The sequence below is a fragment of the Pinus tabuliformis genome, chromosome 9 (assembly GCF_031772625.1).
Source record: "Pinus tabuliformis cultivar Carrire ecotype Pingquan chromosome 9, CPIR1, whole genome shotgun sequence".
Lineage (NCBI taxonomy): Eukaryota > Viridiplantae > Streptophyta > Pinopsida > Pinales > Pinaceae > Pinus > Pinus tabuliformis.
The window spans coordinates 81926204-81944407 of NC_142307.1; the positions used below are offsets into that span (position 1 = coordinate 81926204).

Consider the following 18204-nt stretch of genomic DNA (forward strand, 5'->3'; position numbering starts at 1 on the left):
CTAGGCTAAAAAAATTTGGCAACAGAATTTTCAGTGATAACAGAGGCCATCAGAAACCAGTTGGGAGTCTTCATCAAAGCCTCAGATCTCACTATACAAGGTAAGTACACAGCCTATGCTAGACTCTGTGTTTACATGGACATCTCAGGGCCCCTCCCAGATCATATGGAACTGATCCATAAAGAAGTGCAATGGAAGCAAACCATAGACTACGAAAATATCCCTTTCAGATGCCGCACATGCAGACAGCATGGCCATCTAAGTCACAGCTGCACTGCAAATAAACCACAACCTCAGGCCCAATAGGAACAAGAGGGTACTCCAACGCCTGGCTTCACCACAGTCGCAAGAAAGAGCAGAGGCAAGAAAGGAAAAAAGCCTACAAAACCCCCCACCAATACCAACCCTACCAATAAATCCTCCACACAACAAAACAACTTTGAAGTTCTGAGCAACCTTGATTCACCGGAGCACCCCAAAGTCTCACAGGCCCACACTGCTCAGGATCCACAACCTCTGTCTCTTCTCAAGCCCAGGCACTGCAACAAAACCCAAATCTCGCTTCCAACTAGACTACTACTGGCCACACCTCAATGCAAACCCCGCAATGCACTGAACCGCAACCAGATCAGCCCTCCACTACAACCTCAAGCAATCCTCTGGAGGAGATTTTGGGAGATCTGGATCTCCAAAAGGTCAATGAGCAATGGTCCAAATTGGGCGTGGATGCCATTCCCTAGGAACACTTGGAGAAGATAGAAATGGCATACCTACAGCTGGAATACATCAACCAAAATACAGCCAAAAGGCAATGGGGAAATAGCAACCAAACAGGTATTCAAGCCAACCTGGATCTGGATCAATACAAACCACAAGGACCAGGCAGAAAACGGGGACGCAAATCCACCAGATAGTAAATACAAGAGCTAGGCAGATGTCGAATCAATGAAGGAAAAATCAGGGCCTTGGTCCTATCTGCTCCAAAGAAAGCTCAGTGAAAATCACAACCTGGAACATCAGGGGGCTTAACGACACCAGCAAAAGAAGAATCCTGAAAAATCGCATATTCTCGCAGCACCCAGACATTGTCCTTCTGCAAGAATCCAAATGCTCTCCCAAGGGCACAGAAACTCTAAAAAAACTCGTTTCCAACAGTCATCAATGTACAAGCATAGATGCCCTTGGGCAATCAGGAGGGTTATTAACATTCTGGAACAAAAACAAATTCTTCTTGCAGAATTCTCTCTCCACCAAGAATTCATTATCGGTCATCCTCAACATGCCTGATTCAAGCCAATCTATATGTATCACCAATGTGTATGGGCCTAAAAGAATACAGGAAAAGCTGAAGATGCTGAAGGACCTAGACGAAGTCAAACAACACCATGGGGCAACTCACTGGATTGCAGGCGGAGACTACAATATGATCACCACTCTAGCGGAGAAAAAGGGAGGCTTACGAAAATTGGATAAGGACTCGGAGGCATTTAACACCTTTATTGCTGAATCCAGACTTACTGACATCCCTACAGTCAATGGTTTGCATACCTGGAATAATAAGCAAGGAGGAAACAGGCAGATAGCATCAAGGCTCGATCGGTTCCTCTTATCGGAATCCATTCTGCTGCAAAACATCGACATGGAGGCCAACCTTCTGCCTATAGGAGGCTCGGATCACTGGCCTGTGCAGATCCACTTCACCAATCTAGAAAAGCCCCACAACAGACCTTTCAGATTCGAGGCCTTTTGGACAGAACACCCTACTTTCATGGAAAACATAAAAAGCTGGTGGACTCAAACCACCATAAGAAGTGACAACATCATGTATATCTTCCAGCAAAAGCTCAAAACCATCAAATCCAACCTCAAACGATGGAACAAAGACACCTTTGGAGACATATTTCAAGCCAAAAAAGAACTTGAGGACAAAATGGCACTACTATAGCAAACAATGATCACAGAAGGGCATGATGAGGAAAGGAAAGCTCAAGAAACAAATCTACAAAGACAATGGGAAGAACGACTTAAGCAAGAAGAGATGCTGTGGAGATAGAAATCGAGGGTGCAATGGCTAAAGCAAGGAGAACGCAACACTAGTTTCTTCCATAAGTCCACTATCCAGCACAGAGCCTGCAATCGAATACTCTCTCTCAAAAAAGCTGATGACGATAAGGTGTTCTCCAGGGAGCACATTGGGGATGAACTCAACTCTTATTTCACCTCTCTTCTCAGCGAACCAAGCCTAAACAGAACCCAAGCCATCAATGCAATCACTGATGCCATTCCCAGCCTTGTTACTCAGGAGCAAAACTCCCTCCTTCTAAAGGATTTTACCGAGCAGGAGATTGAAGAGACCATCTTCACCATGGCCACAAACAAGGCTCCCGGACCGGACGGATTTACAATTGAATTTTTTAAAGCCTGCTGGTCCATCATTAAAGAAGACCTCCTCATCCTGGTAAGGAACTTTCACAGAACCAAAAAAGTGCTACCAGCCATCAATGCCACTTTCCTCACCTTAATTCCCAAATCTGGCCAGGCTGACTCCCCGGACAAGTTTCGCCCCATCGCCCTTTGCAATGTCCTCTATAAAATCCTTTCCAAATTGATGGCTAACAGACTCAAACCCGTCCTCCCTTCAATTATTTCTCAGGAGCAAACCGGCTACGTCGAAGGCAGGCAGATCACGGACAGCATTATCCTCACCCAGGAAGTGTTGCACTCTCTCAAAACGAACAAGACTCCAGGCATGCTTATCCAGCTTGACCTGTCAAAGGCCTTTGACAGAATCAGCTGGAAATACATGAGAGAAATCCTCCAGGCTTTCGAATTCAGTCAGCAATGGATAAATTGGACAATGGAACTGGTCTCAGGTGCTTTCTTCTCCATCCTGCTGAACGAAGGACCCCTTCAACCCTTCACACCATCCAGAGGTATACGGCAAGGAGATCCCTTGTCTCCTTTTCTCTTCATCATAATGGCAGAAGGGCTGGGCAGATCTTTAACCAAGGAAAGAAGGCAGAATCAACTCAAAGGCATCAAACTAGCACACCAAGGACCCACAGTAACGCATCAGCAATTTGTAGACGATACAATGCTCATGGGCGCCCCCACAGTGCAGGAAGCTCGAACCATCAGCCAAGTGTTAAAGACTTTCTCGGAGGCCTCAGGTATGGAAATTAATCTTACCAAATCAAAAAAAAAATTCTTCAACACATCCATTCCCGTGCAAAGAAATCTCAGCAGAATTCTGCAGATCCAAAAGACCTCCCTTCCAACTAAATATCTAGGCATACCACTTTCGGAATATGCCTACAAATCTGCCAACTGGGAAGCCCTCCTCAACAAAATGAAAGCTCGGCTAAGAAAATGGACATACCGAGCCTTAAACATGGCCAGCAGACTGATCTTAGTCAAATCAGTCCTGCAAACCATGCCAGCATATATGTTCTCAGCATTAGCAGCACCTAAGGCGGTGTACAAATCCATCCGAAGCATTCAGCGATCCTTCCTCTGGAATGGAGCCTCGAAGAAATCCAAATGGGCCCTCATCAAATGGACAGACATCTGCAAACCAAAAAGGGAGGGAGGTTTGGGCCTAAGAGATCCAGAAATATTAAGCAAGGCCGTAGCAGCAAAAATCTGGTGGAGATGGGTAGAAAATCCTAGCTCCCTGTGGGGAACCTGGTGGAAAGCGAAATACACAACTCAAGTCAGGGACAGAGACCTCATTCGGCTGACCGGCACCAGGCAAGGATCCCCCATCTGGAACAAAGCCTGGGAGAACAGATATATCGTGCAGCAGCACAGCTTCTGGGAAGTGCACCAAGGAAAAACTGCCCTCTTTTGGGAAGATGCTTGGCAGCAGCTTCCAACCTTGGAACACCCAGACTGGAATATTCTTAAAAGAGCTATGCAGGAGGCCGCCAAGGTTATGGTAGCAGACTACTGGCAACCTGCAAGCGAGGCCACCACCTGGCAAAAGTGGCTATCCAGAGAACAATGGCAAGCTCAAGCAGGCCTGATGAACGTAGACCAGCTTTTACAAGACCTGGACAAAAGAAGAATCCTTATTTCCAACAAAGAGGACATCCTAAGATGGGGAAGAAACCCCAAAGGAATGTTCAACCTCAAAGAAGCATATCAGATCTTGGCGGCCTCTCTGGATCCGCAACCAGACCACAGTTGGCAAACCCTTTGGAGCAGAGGAACATGGCCAAAAATCACACTTTTCTCCTGGCTGGTCATGCACAACAAAGCACTCACATGGGACAATCTTCAAAAATGAGGCTTCATAGGCCCTTCACGATGCATACTCTGTGAGGATGGCCCAGAAACTCTCAATCACATACTCAATGCCTGTCCAATGGCCTGCTCTCTGTGGGATGACATGGCTATGATCTTCAGACAATCTGACAGAAACAGAGACTCCATTCAACTCTCACTCAGCCAGTGGAGAACATCCATGTCCTCCAATCCCTTGGTCAACAGTGCCTGGAACTTAATACCGGGAGCAATAGCCTGGATCCTTTGGAAAGAACGAAACGCACGAGTCTTCAAAAACTCTGCACTGGCAGTAAGCATGCTGATAGGAAAAGTGAGACAGCTCATCAAACGAACGGTCAATGCCATGGGCACTTTGCCGAAAGAGGGCAACACTTCACCGAATGATGACAGAATCATTCAAATCCTAAATCTTCAAACCCAAATCAACCCTGCTGGTAAAAACTGCATCTCCAATGGAACAACGCAGGACAATTGGACTCTGCCCCCTTCAAACACGTTCAAACTCAATTTCGACGGGGCTTCAAGAAAGAACCCGGGAATAGCTGGATATGGGGGCGTAGTAAGGGATCACACAGGCACAATTCATCTCGTCTATCATGGCAACATCAGAGTGAACACCAACAACGCTGCAGAACTAATTGCTCTCATTCAGGGTCTCATTCTGGCAGGCCGCTACAGATTTCTACCACTGATTGTGGAAGGAGACTTGGAGATCATAATCAGGATGATAAAGAAAATCTAGATGGGAGCGCAGGTACATAAAGTTACCCCCAGCTGGAGACTGTCGGCAACACTGCAGGATCTCCAAAATCATCTCTGCAACTTGCAAGGGATTACATTCCAAGTAGTTCGCAGAAAGGAAAACAAGATAGCTGATGTCTTAGCAAATGCAGGGATAGATTCCTAGATGGCAGAATTCCACAGCCTCTGGCACGATCTAGCAGAAGGAGTGCTCAAAGAAAACTGCAAAAATATCCAGCAGACAGATCTGCACACTTAGGCCTCGGCAGCAAGGCACACTATGGCTTCAAACACCGGAAGGAATGTTAAACCACGGCAGAAGCGCCACTGAAAAGAGAAGATCTGCAGATGCGCCACTGAAAAGAGAAGATCTGCGCCAACAGGCTTGCGCAATCAAGATTGGAGACACATCACTGCACACCCAAAAGACGCATCAATAAAATGAATGCTCATCCACTTCAAGCACGACAATCTCAGGAACTTCAGGCAGCAATCTGCCCACCTCGCAGCATTCTGCCCACCTCGCAGCAAGATGCCCACCACTCTTGCAGGATCACCTCACGGGCTCCATGAAAACTCTACTTAGACAGCGCACTGTATATGCTGCAGGCATTTGCCTGGAAAGGCCACCCAGTCAACGCAGGCAGGTCGCTCTGACCCCTGCGGACCATTGTATTTTTATTCTCAATCATTAATATAACTACTTAATTTTACAAAAAAAAAAAAAAACTTGCCTTGAAACAAAGGAAAAGAGATCCTTATAAGGCCTAGTGATGTCCAAGTTAAGATTTTCCATTACAGACTTAGGCATAAGATTATGTGAGGCTCCAGAGTCAAGCATGGAATTATGTAGGATTTTATCATGGATGTTAAGGCTGATGTAGAAAGGTGGTACCCCTCCTTCAACTAGCTTTCCATTAACATCTAGTCCAAAAATTAACTCAGGCTGGTCATCAAATAGATTCATAGAGTCTTCATTTTCAACAAAGTTCAGAGATTTAATAATTTGAGATCTGTAAGTTTCATGTTTAACCAATTCTGTCAAAGGCACTGAAATTTTGAGTTTCGCCACCACTACTCCAAAATTGAAAGGCAAAGGGGATTTATCTGTTTGAATATTTGGAATTTTAGAGCCAAAGCTCTAAGTAGTATGTTTTTCTTTTTCATCGTTAGGAGTGTTTTCAATTGAATTTTCTAATATGATTTCTGGGGGTTGTTCCACTGTTCCTTTGAGGGGGACTGAAGTGGAAGGTTGCTCATTAGAAGGCTAGTTATCTATTACATCTTCAATGGTGGGACTCAGAGGATTTTGATGTGTTCTAGAAAGGATTTGTAAAGTTTTTGTAACTTGAGGATTCTGATTTGTAGCTTTTACTTTCTTAGGCTGGCAAGGTATTGCTTTTTTATTCTAGGAAGATCAGTGTTCTTCTCTATTTTTAAGTTGTACTTCTTATGAACTTCTAAAATAGCAGAGTCATACCCTTGCTTATAGTCGAAAGATTCTCTTGTTTGAGTTTGTAACTGTTGAAGCATGTATAATTCTTGATCATCCTGAGTTAGAAAAACAGTTTCTTCATTATCTAAACCCATAAGGTTGATCTGAGTGTCTATCTCAGGGTCTTCTTGGTGGGAAGTCTCAACATAATTTTCTTGGAAAGGTGGCCTAATGTTCTGATCAGGTCCATTTTTACCAGTGTTTTGGTTCTGGTTTTTCCTAAAGTTTGGATTCCTTACTGGATTAGCCTATTGGTTATCCTAGTGAGGTTTCCTTTCAATGACTTCTATTCTATCCATCAACCTTTCCATTCCTTTAGCTAAAGCATCCATTTTCTGATCAAAGGGTGAAGTTTCATCTTTCAAAGGTGTTCTTCTCTCATTTCTAACTCTAGCCCTTTTGGATAGCAGATTAGCTTCTACGCTAACAGCTACACTTTGCATATCTTCAAGTGTAGGGGGATTTCTTTCTATAAGTTGAAAGGCCATATCTGTATCGAATCCGTCTGGAAACTTAATCAAGGCTAAACTAGGTGGAGGCATAAGGTCAAGAGGGATTGCATTGTACACTTTGTTAAACCTGGTACAACAGTCTTGAACAATTTTGTTTGGTCCCCTTTTAAGGTTTTCATATTCAGATAAAATTTGAAGGGGGTTCTTCTTCTTCTCCCACCTATTAAGGAATTGTTGGTAGAGGACTTCTAAACTATCTATGCTCTGAGGGAGCAAAGATCTAAATCATGTTCTCACTTCTCCAGCTAAAATTTGGACAAAGATTCTCATTTGGACATCTCCTATGTCAATCTCGTGCAGTTCAAAATAATCTCTCATTTTCTTAGTGTGTTGTTGTGCTGTGTATGTTCCAGTGCCACCAAATGTGGTGATTTTACTTTGATAATCTACTGGTAAGACACCTTGAGGAGTAGGCATTACAAGGGGGGCATATATGGAGGCCATAGCTCTAAGCTGTACAGGATTGAGAACAGGAGTTGGGGTAACTGAAGGATTTGGGACAACAAGGGAAGTTGGTATAACAGAGGTAATGGATGTTTGAGGGGTAATGATGGGTTGATGAGGAATTGAAGGTATGAATGGAGATGAGGTTGAGGGATGATCTTCAGAGGTATGGGGAAATGATGGTGAGCTAAAAGATGTTGAAGCAGAAAGTTCAGGGTGTCTATCAGTGGTAAGGGGTGTTTGAGGGGAGTTCAGTAGATTTTGATAAATTGACAAGTTGGCTCATTGGATTTCAAGTTTTCTGAGGAATTTCAGATCTGGGACTAGGTCCAATAGTTCACTATTAGACGTGGTTCTAAACAAAGAGAGACCAAAATACTCATCAAAAGGGATGTTTTCATGAATAACCACTCAATAGGGCATGAATGGGATCTAAAAACAGGTTTGGGGCTTACCTAACTTTCTTGTCTTCTAATTATCCTCGGAATAAGTTTGGGGTTTTCAAATACAGGGGGAGGATTTGGATCAGGGTTGGACCTAGTATAATGAGTTCTCCCTGAAGCCAGATTTCGAGTTTTTTATGATTTTTTAAATTTTTCTGAATTTTTGAAAATAACTTCTATTAACCCTTTAATATGCTTATGAACAGAAATTTGAATTCTTCAAAGGTTTATTGAAACTGAGGGTTTTGAGTCCCCAGTGGAGTCGCCACTATGTTATCCCTTAGGTTTTTTCCTTAGAAGTTATTAGAGAAGGAATGGCCTGAGGTAACCACAAACCAATCTTCTAGACTCATGTTCTAGCCAACCTAAGTCTAGAGATGGCTCTCTCTTTAAGATTTAACTTTGTTTAAATAAGATTTCAAGCTAGTTCTTAATTTTCAGGGTTGTTTGTTTTGATTTGGCGGTGGAATTAAGAAGACAGATGGGCAGAGAAAATATTTAGGCCATTGGGTTATGGAGTCAATCAAGAAAAGCTTAACTGGATTTGATTTATCACTGAGGTAAGAGTTCACAGGGTGGGCTAACACAACAAGAGCAAATTTGCAGGTTTAAATGGATGAGAGTCCTAACCAAGGCTAAGGGAAATGAAGAATCATTAACAGGGGTTAAGATGAGGAAAGGAAGTATGGCCAGTAGCAAAGGGAAATGAAGAATCTTATACTATGGGCCAAAGGGGGATAAACTACGGAAGTAAGGAGGCAATTAAGAATCTCCAGACCAAGGCAGTTTAGAAGAAAATATATATAAAACAAACAGTTAAAACAGAGAGAAATTAAGCTAATTCTGATCATATCATCCCTTGTTTGCTTTTAAGATCATATAAGAAACATATATGAATATTTCATGACATAATGAGAAAACGAGATTTAAACATGAGAAAATGATACTTATTTGTTCCAACTGTGCACAAGAATTGAGTGAAATGTCCTCAGCTTTATTTCATAATCTAGTAAACCAGTCCAGTCTTGAGTACAATAGCTCCTTAGCTTAAAACAAAATGTCTCTAGAAATGCTTTTTAATCCACCCTAATTACTTCAACTTGTGAAGTATTTATACAAAATTTAATACAAAATATCTCATAACCATATGAGAATTAATCTAGGAAACAAAAAATATCTTCAACATGAAGATAGAGACAAATGGAAAACTATTTTCTTGTTGTCCCTTTATTTGTGAATGTGCTAGCTGCTGAAATTTGGATTTGGCTCTTGCAGTTGCTTTGGTAGTTATGTGCTGGATTTTGCTCTTATCTTTGACCTACTGATACTCTTTACCTTTGCTGATTAATCATGTATTACATGTTTTTACCTAGAAGTCATCTTTACCTCATAGATTTACTGTAGTAACTCATAGTAAATCTGTCAAACTGGTCCACCACTCACTATCTGGTAATTTTATTATGATCATTTTCCTGTAGACTTTATCATCTTCTGTGTATTTGGAAAAATTTGGTTTGCTGGTGAACAAGTGCTTCACTTCATGTTTTATCTAGAATAGATTTTCCAGGCCATCATAAAGTGCTTTTCCTGTAGGCAACGCTTTTACTCCTGAAGAACTGGCTTGGCTCCTGGACTGTTTATTCAATATTTTAATGTAATCTTCCTGTTTCATTAATTTGTCATGTATGACCAGAGGACTAGGAAGTCCTTTTTCTCTCAAAATTCCATATTTTAACATAAAGTTTTCGATGTCTGTTTGAATGCTTTGACATCTTTTCTCCAAATTAAGCATCAGGTTCCTTTTAGTAAGAACCTTCTTTATCTCAATAATAGTTGTTGTTCTGTCTTGAATCTCCAATTCATCCAGTTGGTACCTGTTTCTACTATTCAAAAAATCTATCAATTTATTTGCTTCCTCAGTCTTGTGTCCTAGTTCTTCCATTGTCTTTTGTATGGCTTCCACAACTATTTTGACTAATTCAGTCTGTTCAAAAACAACCTGGATGGAAGGTCAAATATCATTGATGGAATCAATGATATTGGTCCACAGTATATCCTTGATGTCTCCCAATGGATTTTTTAGAGTCAAATCATTCTCAAGGATTCTTATTCCTTCTTCCATCCTTTGGTTTTTCCGAGTCTCTTCTTTGTGCTATATTTGTGAAAGTGAACAACTAGTTTCTAGGCTTGTGAATTGCTCTCTAAGTTTCTTGAGTTCTGTGACCTGGATGCTCATTTGTTCCATAGCCTTAACCAATTCATCTGTCTATTCTGTTGTTATCCCGGCACTGGTCGATGTACCTGTGGCTGAAGTAGTACCTGCTAATGGCAATGCTATTGTTGTTGGAATTGTTGGTGCCAAGGCAGCTACCAGGGTGGAGGGTACTGCTGTGGAAACTGTAGATATTACAGTCTAAGGAGCGGTGGCCAGCTCAGTCTGCTTGGACTGCATCAACTTCTCCAATTCTTTCTCAGTTTCCTTTAATTGATCATTCAACTTAAGGACTAGGTCCATAAGTTCTTCCTCCTTCTATTTTTCTAAAACTTCAGCAGTTTGAGGATGGTGAAGAGGAGGAATCTTAAGCTACTTCTTTAGTGTAGATATGTCATCATTTTTCTTCTTTATTAATTTCTCTGCTACTTTAATATCCTTGCAATCATGTCCTAGCTCTATGACCAAGTCCTCTGAGGACTTTATTCTAGTGTCTTTGGCCTGAGATGAGGCCTTTTCCAATTGAAGCTGTGTAGATGTGTTATTTAGTGAGTTATGTAATTGATGAGTTGCGATTGTTTTGTTGGTCAACATGGAGTAGACCATTTCACCTATCTGTTTATGTAGCTCTATTTGATCAATTGGGTGAATATCCTTTGCCAAAACTTCAAAATCAGTTTTCAAATACTCAACCATTGATCTTGGTTGTTGCACAGTTTGCTTAAGAAAGCTCATATGCATCTTGCCTTTCTTTATGTTAAACGCTGACATCAGCCTTGTTTGGTTTGTTGGGGCCATCTTTAAATAATGTGCATAGCTTGGCAGTTTTAACATTTCATTCCTTGCTTTGATTTCTTTATATTTTTCTTTAATATCTACGCTCTGTCCCATGGGGGCCTTGAAGGAAGATACCTCTGTGCTCTGTTGCCTTTCTAATACCTGGAACTGTGAGGTAGATGGTGAACCTCCTGAAGGGATAGTATGCACACTATCAGTTCTTTCTACCAATATGTTGCCGGTTGTTTCCACAGTGTACTCTTGTTCTGCATATGGGTTTAACCTTTACCTTTTAGCAAAATTTTGATCAATAGGCTTGCTGGAAGGATTAGCCTCCTCTCTGTCTCTTTTAAGTTTTCTTTCCTCATTGAGAGGAGTCTACAAAACATGAGGATTGCTCATGATTTGTTCAGTTTGAGCAAGCTCCTATGAAATTTCAGGTTGTTCAGATTCTTCTTGTTGTTCTGAAAGCTCCTGTTGTTTTGATGGCTCTGCTTGCTCCGTATTCTGTCCACTGTGTTCCTATGACTGCCTTTGAGATGGAGTTTCTCTAGGAACCTATAAAAATAAACCTTCATCAAGCCTCCTTTCTAAATCCACCAATACATTGTCAACTGCAACCTCTGTACTATCTTGATCTATTAATGTGTTTTCCACCCATTCAGATTGATTGACATGCTATTCAATTTCTGGGATCCTATGGTGGATGTAAGGAGATAGCTTATTTTTATGTCTCCTATTACAAATAAAGATGTGGGGATCATAGGTCCACATGAAACTCTGCTTTAACTTCAACCTTTGGAGGATTTCATCTGCCTCATTTCCTGCTTCTCGACTGTTATAGATGAAAGGGGCAAGATGATATTTTATTCTTAGTTGAGACTTTTTCTTGGTTCTAACAAAATGCACCTGATCTGAATTGATTACTTGTCTGTAGTACTCCAGAGAAAATAGTCTCATGGGGAGGTACTTTGGAATTTTGAAAGGTGGTAATTCACATCCATAGATTCTAATTTCTGTATGGTTTTGGTACAAGTACCAATCCCCTACTTTGTATTGCTTTGACAACTCTAGGATCCTCCTGATGTCTGCACTGATTCTGGGAGGAGGGCTTCCTAGCAACATGGTAGCCACTGAGTGTACAAATAGATCAATAAAATCTGTATATGGGTAGGGAGAATTAGACATGTGGAACAGAGGGGTCCAGAAGACGACAGATCTAGGATTCCCTTTGGTATCAAGTTTTTGGACAGAGAAGGGAAACTTATTAGTCTGATAGTAAAGAAATAAATGGTACAGGACTGATGAATATTTGAATACTCTTTCATTTTCCAATCTCAGAAACTGATCATGCATCTTATTTGATATGAATTTTGCATAATTAAATTTGACTGTAGGAGGCTGACCAGGGGTAAAAATAGAAATGTAGGCAAAAATGATATCATCTACATATTCAATAGTGGCAAAACCTAGAATGCATGATATCATTGATGTGATATCTTTGCCTAGATCAGGAAAGAAGGATGACATGTAAGGAGGGGGGTCCTTTGGCATGTATTTTTCTTTAGCAATGAAAGTTTGGAGGATTTGAGTACTTCTGGAACTAGATAGCTTGGAGAATCTATCAATCAAGTCAGCAATAGTGAGGGGGGTAAGGTTTTCACCAGGTTGTAACTATAACATCTCATTTATAGATTCTGCAGTGATAGTGAATAGGACTTTCTGATGTGGGGACATTACAGCTCTCATGATAGGGTCATAGTTTGCATGATAGTAATGAACAATTTTCGGGAAGACATGAACACTGGGGAATTGATATTTGGGCAGGTTTGATTCCCAGAGGCCTATCTTATCTGCATGGTTCAAGTAGTTATCTCGGTGTCTGTACTGTAATTTTAAAGGGGATTCTTCACAGGTGAGTTCTTTAATTTGAAAATCTTTGTCAGCCAGGGGAAGATGGTCTAAATCTCTGCAGGGAGTAGTAACTAGCATGACATTCAAAGCAATTGGGGTGTCCATCCTTGGTTCTTGTGTATTCAAGGACGGGGGCAAAGAATTTCAGGGAAGTATGGAAAAATGGATTATCACAGAATATCTCAGGACTATCAGACAACTTAACTCACTGAATTACTTAATTTTAAAGCAATTTAGCTTAGTTTTGGCACGAAAACAAGGTTTATCAGTCGAAAATAGGGTAAATACCTGGTTTCGGTTGTCTAAATGGATTAATGGTATTGGTGCATTGTTCGCAGGGAGCACACGGGTCTGCAATGGTAATTTGGAGTTCAACGACTGTGAAAGGTTGATGGTTGGTAGCAGGTTGACGACTTGAACGTATTCTGTGCTTGCATGGAGAACAGAAGTTTCTTTCTCAGTGAAAAAAAAAACAATGAGTATTTATGGTTTTATCTGTAAAGTCAATGATTTTGGGCGAGCATGATGGAAAAGCAATAGTTAGTGCCAACTAGCGGAGGTGACGTTTTGTTGGGTAGTGAAGGTGGTAAGCAGAGGCGGTAAGCAGAATCTATCGCACCGCTTTTGGGTGTTTGGCGGTATTGGGGGAGGTCCACCCAATGCCATTCATCGGGCGACACATAGTAGAGGGGTGAATAGTAAAACCGCTCACATTGGGCAGGTAAAGGTCAACATCGGAGGCCACCCGATATAAGCGACAACCGTTAGATCTGAAGGAGTCAAATTGTATGGTGATCGAGAGTGTGATTTGATCGGGGAGTTAATGGAGGGGCCCGATGTGATTTTAATTACGGGTTAGCACAACTTAATGACGTCGGGGGTGATATGATTGGATGAGGGTTATTAATTAATCATTGTTTGATTAATTAATCCCACTTTATATGGTGGAGGGTTATGGATCTTAATTAATCACAAATCGACTAATTAATCCATTTAAAATGGTTTATATTTCAAACCACGGGGTGGGATATTTAACATTTGGGATTTTAATTAACTATACAGGAAAGGGGTTTATTTTTCTGGAGTTAAATATAATAAATTTAAAGTTAATATGAAAACAGAAGCGGAAAAACAAATTGCGCTAAGTATAATGTTTTGACATTTATACATCCATATTTACACATCATAACTTAGGCTTAATGCTTTTTTTATGGGTTTTTATGTAAACAAAGGGGGTTTTAGGTAAGGTTTATTACTTTTCCTAGGTAAATGAGGATTTCACCTTAGGAAAAGGGATTTTTAGGTGAAATGAATGTTCATGGAGGGAGTGAATGTTTGTAAGGGGGTTGTATTACTTAAGCCATATAAGTTGTTGGGCCGAGGGTCTAGTCCCTCCAGAAGTCAGAGAAATGCTCTGAGCCCCTTTAACTTAGGGTTTTAGGTACTTTTGATTTTTTCTTGTGGGAAATTAGTGAAAAGATAAAATGAATGGGGAAATTAATCACTTGACTTTGTAACTGTCCCGTTGTCATCCATACTTTAAGAAATTTTGATGATGAAAGTAAATGACATGATTTTATCTAATGAATCACCATAATTCTACAACCATTCACCTACTTACCCATCTACACATCCTACCATTTTTTCTACTCTTTATTAGGGTGCACTTAAACTGGAAAACCCTTATCAAACTTTTCTTTTCTTTTACATAGAAATCTTTCTAAATCTATCCTTATTACATCCAAGGGCTTAGATTAAACAATTGAGCTCCTTTTATTCACTCTACCTAATCTAATTATCTACCAAGTTTAAACAATTTGGTCAGATCTTATTCTCTATCTCTAAACATGAAATTCAAAACATGGAATAATCAAGATTAAATTGTTTGGTTACCATGGATTGTGGCATGAATAACAAGTTGCACACAATCATTATTATGCAAAAAAGTAAATAGTAGTGGCATTTGGACTTGCACACTTTCATGGTCTTTTTCTTTCTTGGGGTTCATTTTTCCCTATTTTTTGACCTTTTTTAATCTTTTTCTCCCTTAATTTTCCTTTTGGGACATACCCTCTTTACATTTTTTTTTTTGAGTTTTTGAATATGAAAAACATTTGTAGAAAGCAAAGGTATGTACATATTACAGGTTTAATCTCAGCCATTCAAAAATTATGACACCTATTGGTATAGAAATATAACAGGCACAACCACCCACACCCTCGGAAGTTCGAGAGCAGTGTCGCGGCGAAATTCAAGCAGGGTTGGAAGTCATAAAGTGCGCGGTCCAAGATTGCTCGGGATTATTGGATTAGTCCCTACTTACACTCACATATCTACAGGACGACCCAACACTACAACTGGTAGAAATAGAAGCTCGGGAGTTAGAGCAGGCATATGACAAAGTCCGGGGGACTGTACAAACAGTCGCCATCACACAATGACTGGCCAGAATGAGGGAGGCCCTGGCTCTCAAGGCACAGGTTGACGCGGCCCGGCAGAAGGAAGTCGTGCTTAAAGAACGCATCCAACCTTGGCTGGATGAGGCATTCGCAGCCTCTTCCAACATCAAGGGATAGTTAGCACGCATGCAGGCAGCATCTGAACCCAGGCAAGCAACAAAATCAGATACTAATACATCGGTGGCTCACGTAGATAGGTAAAGCAGATGGCGGATGATTTTATTGCGAGGGTAAGCGAAGCACAGAAGTTGTTGAATGACCTCTGTGCAAAGATTGCCACACTAGCTGAGTGACTTGGGACAAGTCACATTGATTATGTTGGGGGCCTGTTGGGTAGAGGAGGCCAAGCGTAATGGTTTTGGGACTCAAAATCTACAATTTTGGGAAAACGTATGGTGAAGACTCCACAAAGTGCGCAGAGCGCAAATTGTAATGAGTCAAGTCAAATGGTTGTCTGCCCAAGAATAATGTAAAATAACAGGAAGAGAGTCAGCCTGCCTATAGTCCGCGGACCATGGGAATGTATAAATAGAGCAAGGCTCTATGGCTAGAAGTTCGTTTTTTGAGAAGTCTTTGTCTTGGATCTTGGTGTTATGGGTTTTTGAAGACAATATTATCTACCTCTGTAAGTCTGAGTCAAGGGTGTTGGTAGATAGATAGAGGCTCTGCAGCTGTGTGTGCAGAGGCCTGGTAGAGTCCACAACTATGTGCGTGGACCCCTGCCGTTAAGTGTGCAGGGCAGATTTGGTTGTATTGACGGAAGATGTTAATAAAGATAAGTGGTTTCTGAAGTATCGCGAATCTATTGTGCTATGGTTTATGCATCTGTTATATGAGTTTATATCTTTTAATAATTGTGCGCATTGGGTTTTATTGTTAAATGTTTGCTTAAAGACGGTAACAAGAAGATCAGATCTGTGATAATTTCATTAATAAGAAGGTACACCCGCACGGATCTTCGCGGAAGCTCGATAACAATCCAGAGTGGCGTGAGGTCACAGAATGGTTTGCAACCCCTCCAAACCACATCAAGACATCCCAAGGGTGTGGAAACCTAGATCAAGCACCCTCCCCTACTACCTCGGGTGAGACCTTAGCTCGCACTCTGTGGGCTGTTGTCGAAAGGGCTAGTAGCTGTAGGATTTGTTTGGCTAATAACTATTTCGAACCTAGGTCAGGGCCCAATAAGCCAACACCCACTGACCTACAAAAGTTACAGAACAACTGTTCTAGAGTTTGCGTATACTTCTGTAACAAGTGGTAGTTATCTGTGGCATGATTTTCGGCTATTTGACAGATCCACAAAGCAAGCACCGTGCTAGGTCCTGCTTGAGCTTCTGGCCTTAAAGGCATCAATCCTCCTCCTGCAAGGTAATTTTTAAAGACTAGGTAGTGGTCTTTGTCATGACCCTAACTCTTGCATTTCACACACCATACTTCTTCGCGTACCTCTGGCCGAACCGTCCTATCCTGCTTCAAGCTTTGCATCTCAGGGCACAGGTTATTTAACTGCACATGCATCTACTGAACTCCTAGATTAGGATCTTGCATCAGAGTCTCATGTAGTCTCATGGAAATCTCCAAGGCCTCTACCTAAGTTGTTATCTTTTTCTGCAACAACGAACTTTTTAAATGTGGTAGTAGCGAAGCCACAAGCCTCTCGCGATGTTGTCCATCTATCAAATTCATGTTGGCTTCGCAGATCGTACATTGCAGCCTCTAATCTAGTTCCCAAGGCATCTCACCTGGTAGCATCATGATCTATTTGAATCCAACAATCGACTGCGCTTCAAATTTAGGCCTGCTAAATTCCCTATTCAGTGTTGCTTGGATGTCTACTACTCTAGCATTCGGGTTATCGCTGGAGTAATTAATGTACCAGGTTAGCACACTATCTTGCAAAGCACTAACTAGTGTCGCTTTCCTTATATGGTCATCTGTAATACCTTGAGCTTCCCATACAACCCTCACAACGAAACAGAATTGGTTCGGGTCCTCATTTCCCAAGCCTTTGAACAAAGGCAACTTCACTGTGTTCACCATACTGAATCGCGGTGGTGGTGGAGGTGGTACAGGTGAAGTTGGAGGTGATGGAGGTGAAGCCGGTGGTGGTGTGGGTGGAGGTGGAATTCACGGAAATCCTTGTCTTATCAACTGAATAGCACTTCACGGAGAGACATTCGCAATCCCTTCTTCGTCCCCTGGTGGAAGTGAAATCAAGGGGCTATGCTCTGGACCCTTATTTCCCTTGTTTCTATAAATTCTTCCACTTCGCGTGGACCCGAACATCAAGGTAGCTACAAAACCCGCTTTTCGCACAACAACATTTTCATCCAAGTATCAAAGATTTTACGTACTTACCTCGTGGTCCTTTGAAAAAGTGTCGCTCTGGCTCGCTATAGCTGACTAAGGTGTCAACCGCGAACTCGGTAACAAATCCTCCTATAATGCGATCGAGTCAATGATCGATGGTGCACATGATATTATCCTTCACCTTCGCACTAGCTCTGGGGTCCACACAATAGGACTATCAAGTTTCCACCTTCCTTGGCTATCTACTAGCTTCACGATCCACTCCTATAGCTTAATAGGGAAGGACACGAAAAAGATTTCGTGGATCTCTGTACATGTATCTGTCTAGCCACTGTTCTTTTGACAGTCGCGGGTTTCTATTTTCTTGTGCCATGAACTCATGAATCCTTCTGTCCAACTAGTCTTCTATTTCTTTCTTAGTTGTATTCCAATAATACGATATCACACATGTCTTATGCAAATTCCAGTCCCGACAACAAAACCATTTGTTTGGCTTGAGGGGGCCTGACCCAAGTTCAGCGTTAGTTAGCCAAACAAATCCCTACACTAGTGGCCCTTTTAGCATCAGCTCGCAGAGCGGGGATTGAAGTCTCACACGAAGTAGTAT

At 41.5% G+C, this 18204-nt stretch overlaps 1 protein-coding gene across 1 annotated transcript; it reads left to right on the forward strand.

The window, feature by feature from the left end:
- Window positions 1-1279: 1279 nt before the first annotated feature.
- LOC149147205 (uncharacterized) lies at window positions 1280-1945 on the forward strand. Its single transcript, XM_089441747.1, has one exon. It carries the CDS (start codon window positions 1280-1282, stop codon window positions 1943-1945), a length of 666 nt encoding a protein of 221 aa, XP_089297873.1.
- Window positions 1946-18204: the final 16259 nt, after the last annotated feature.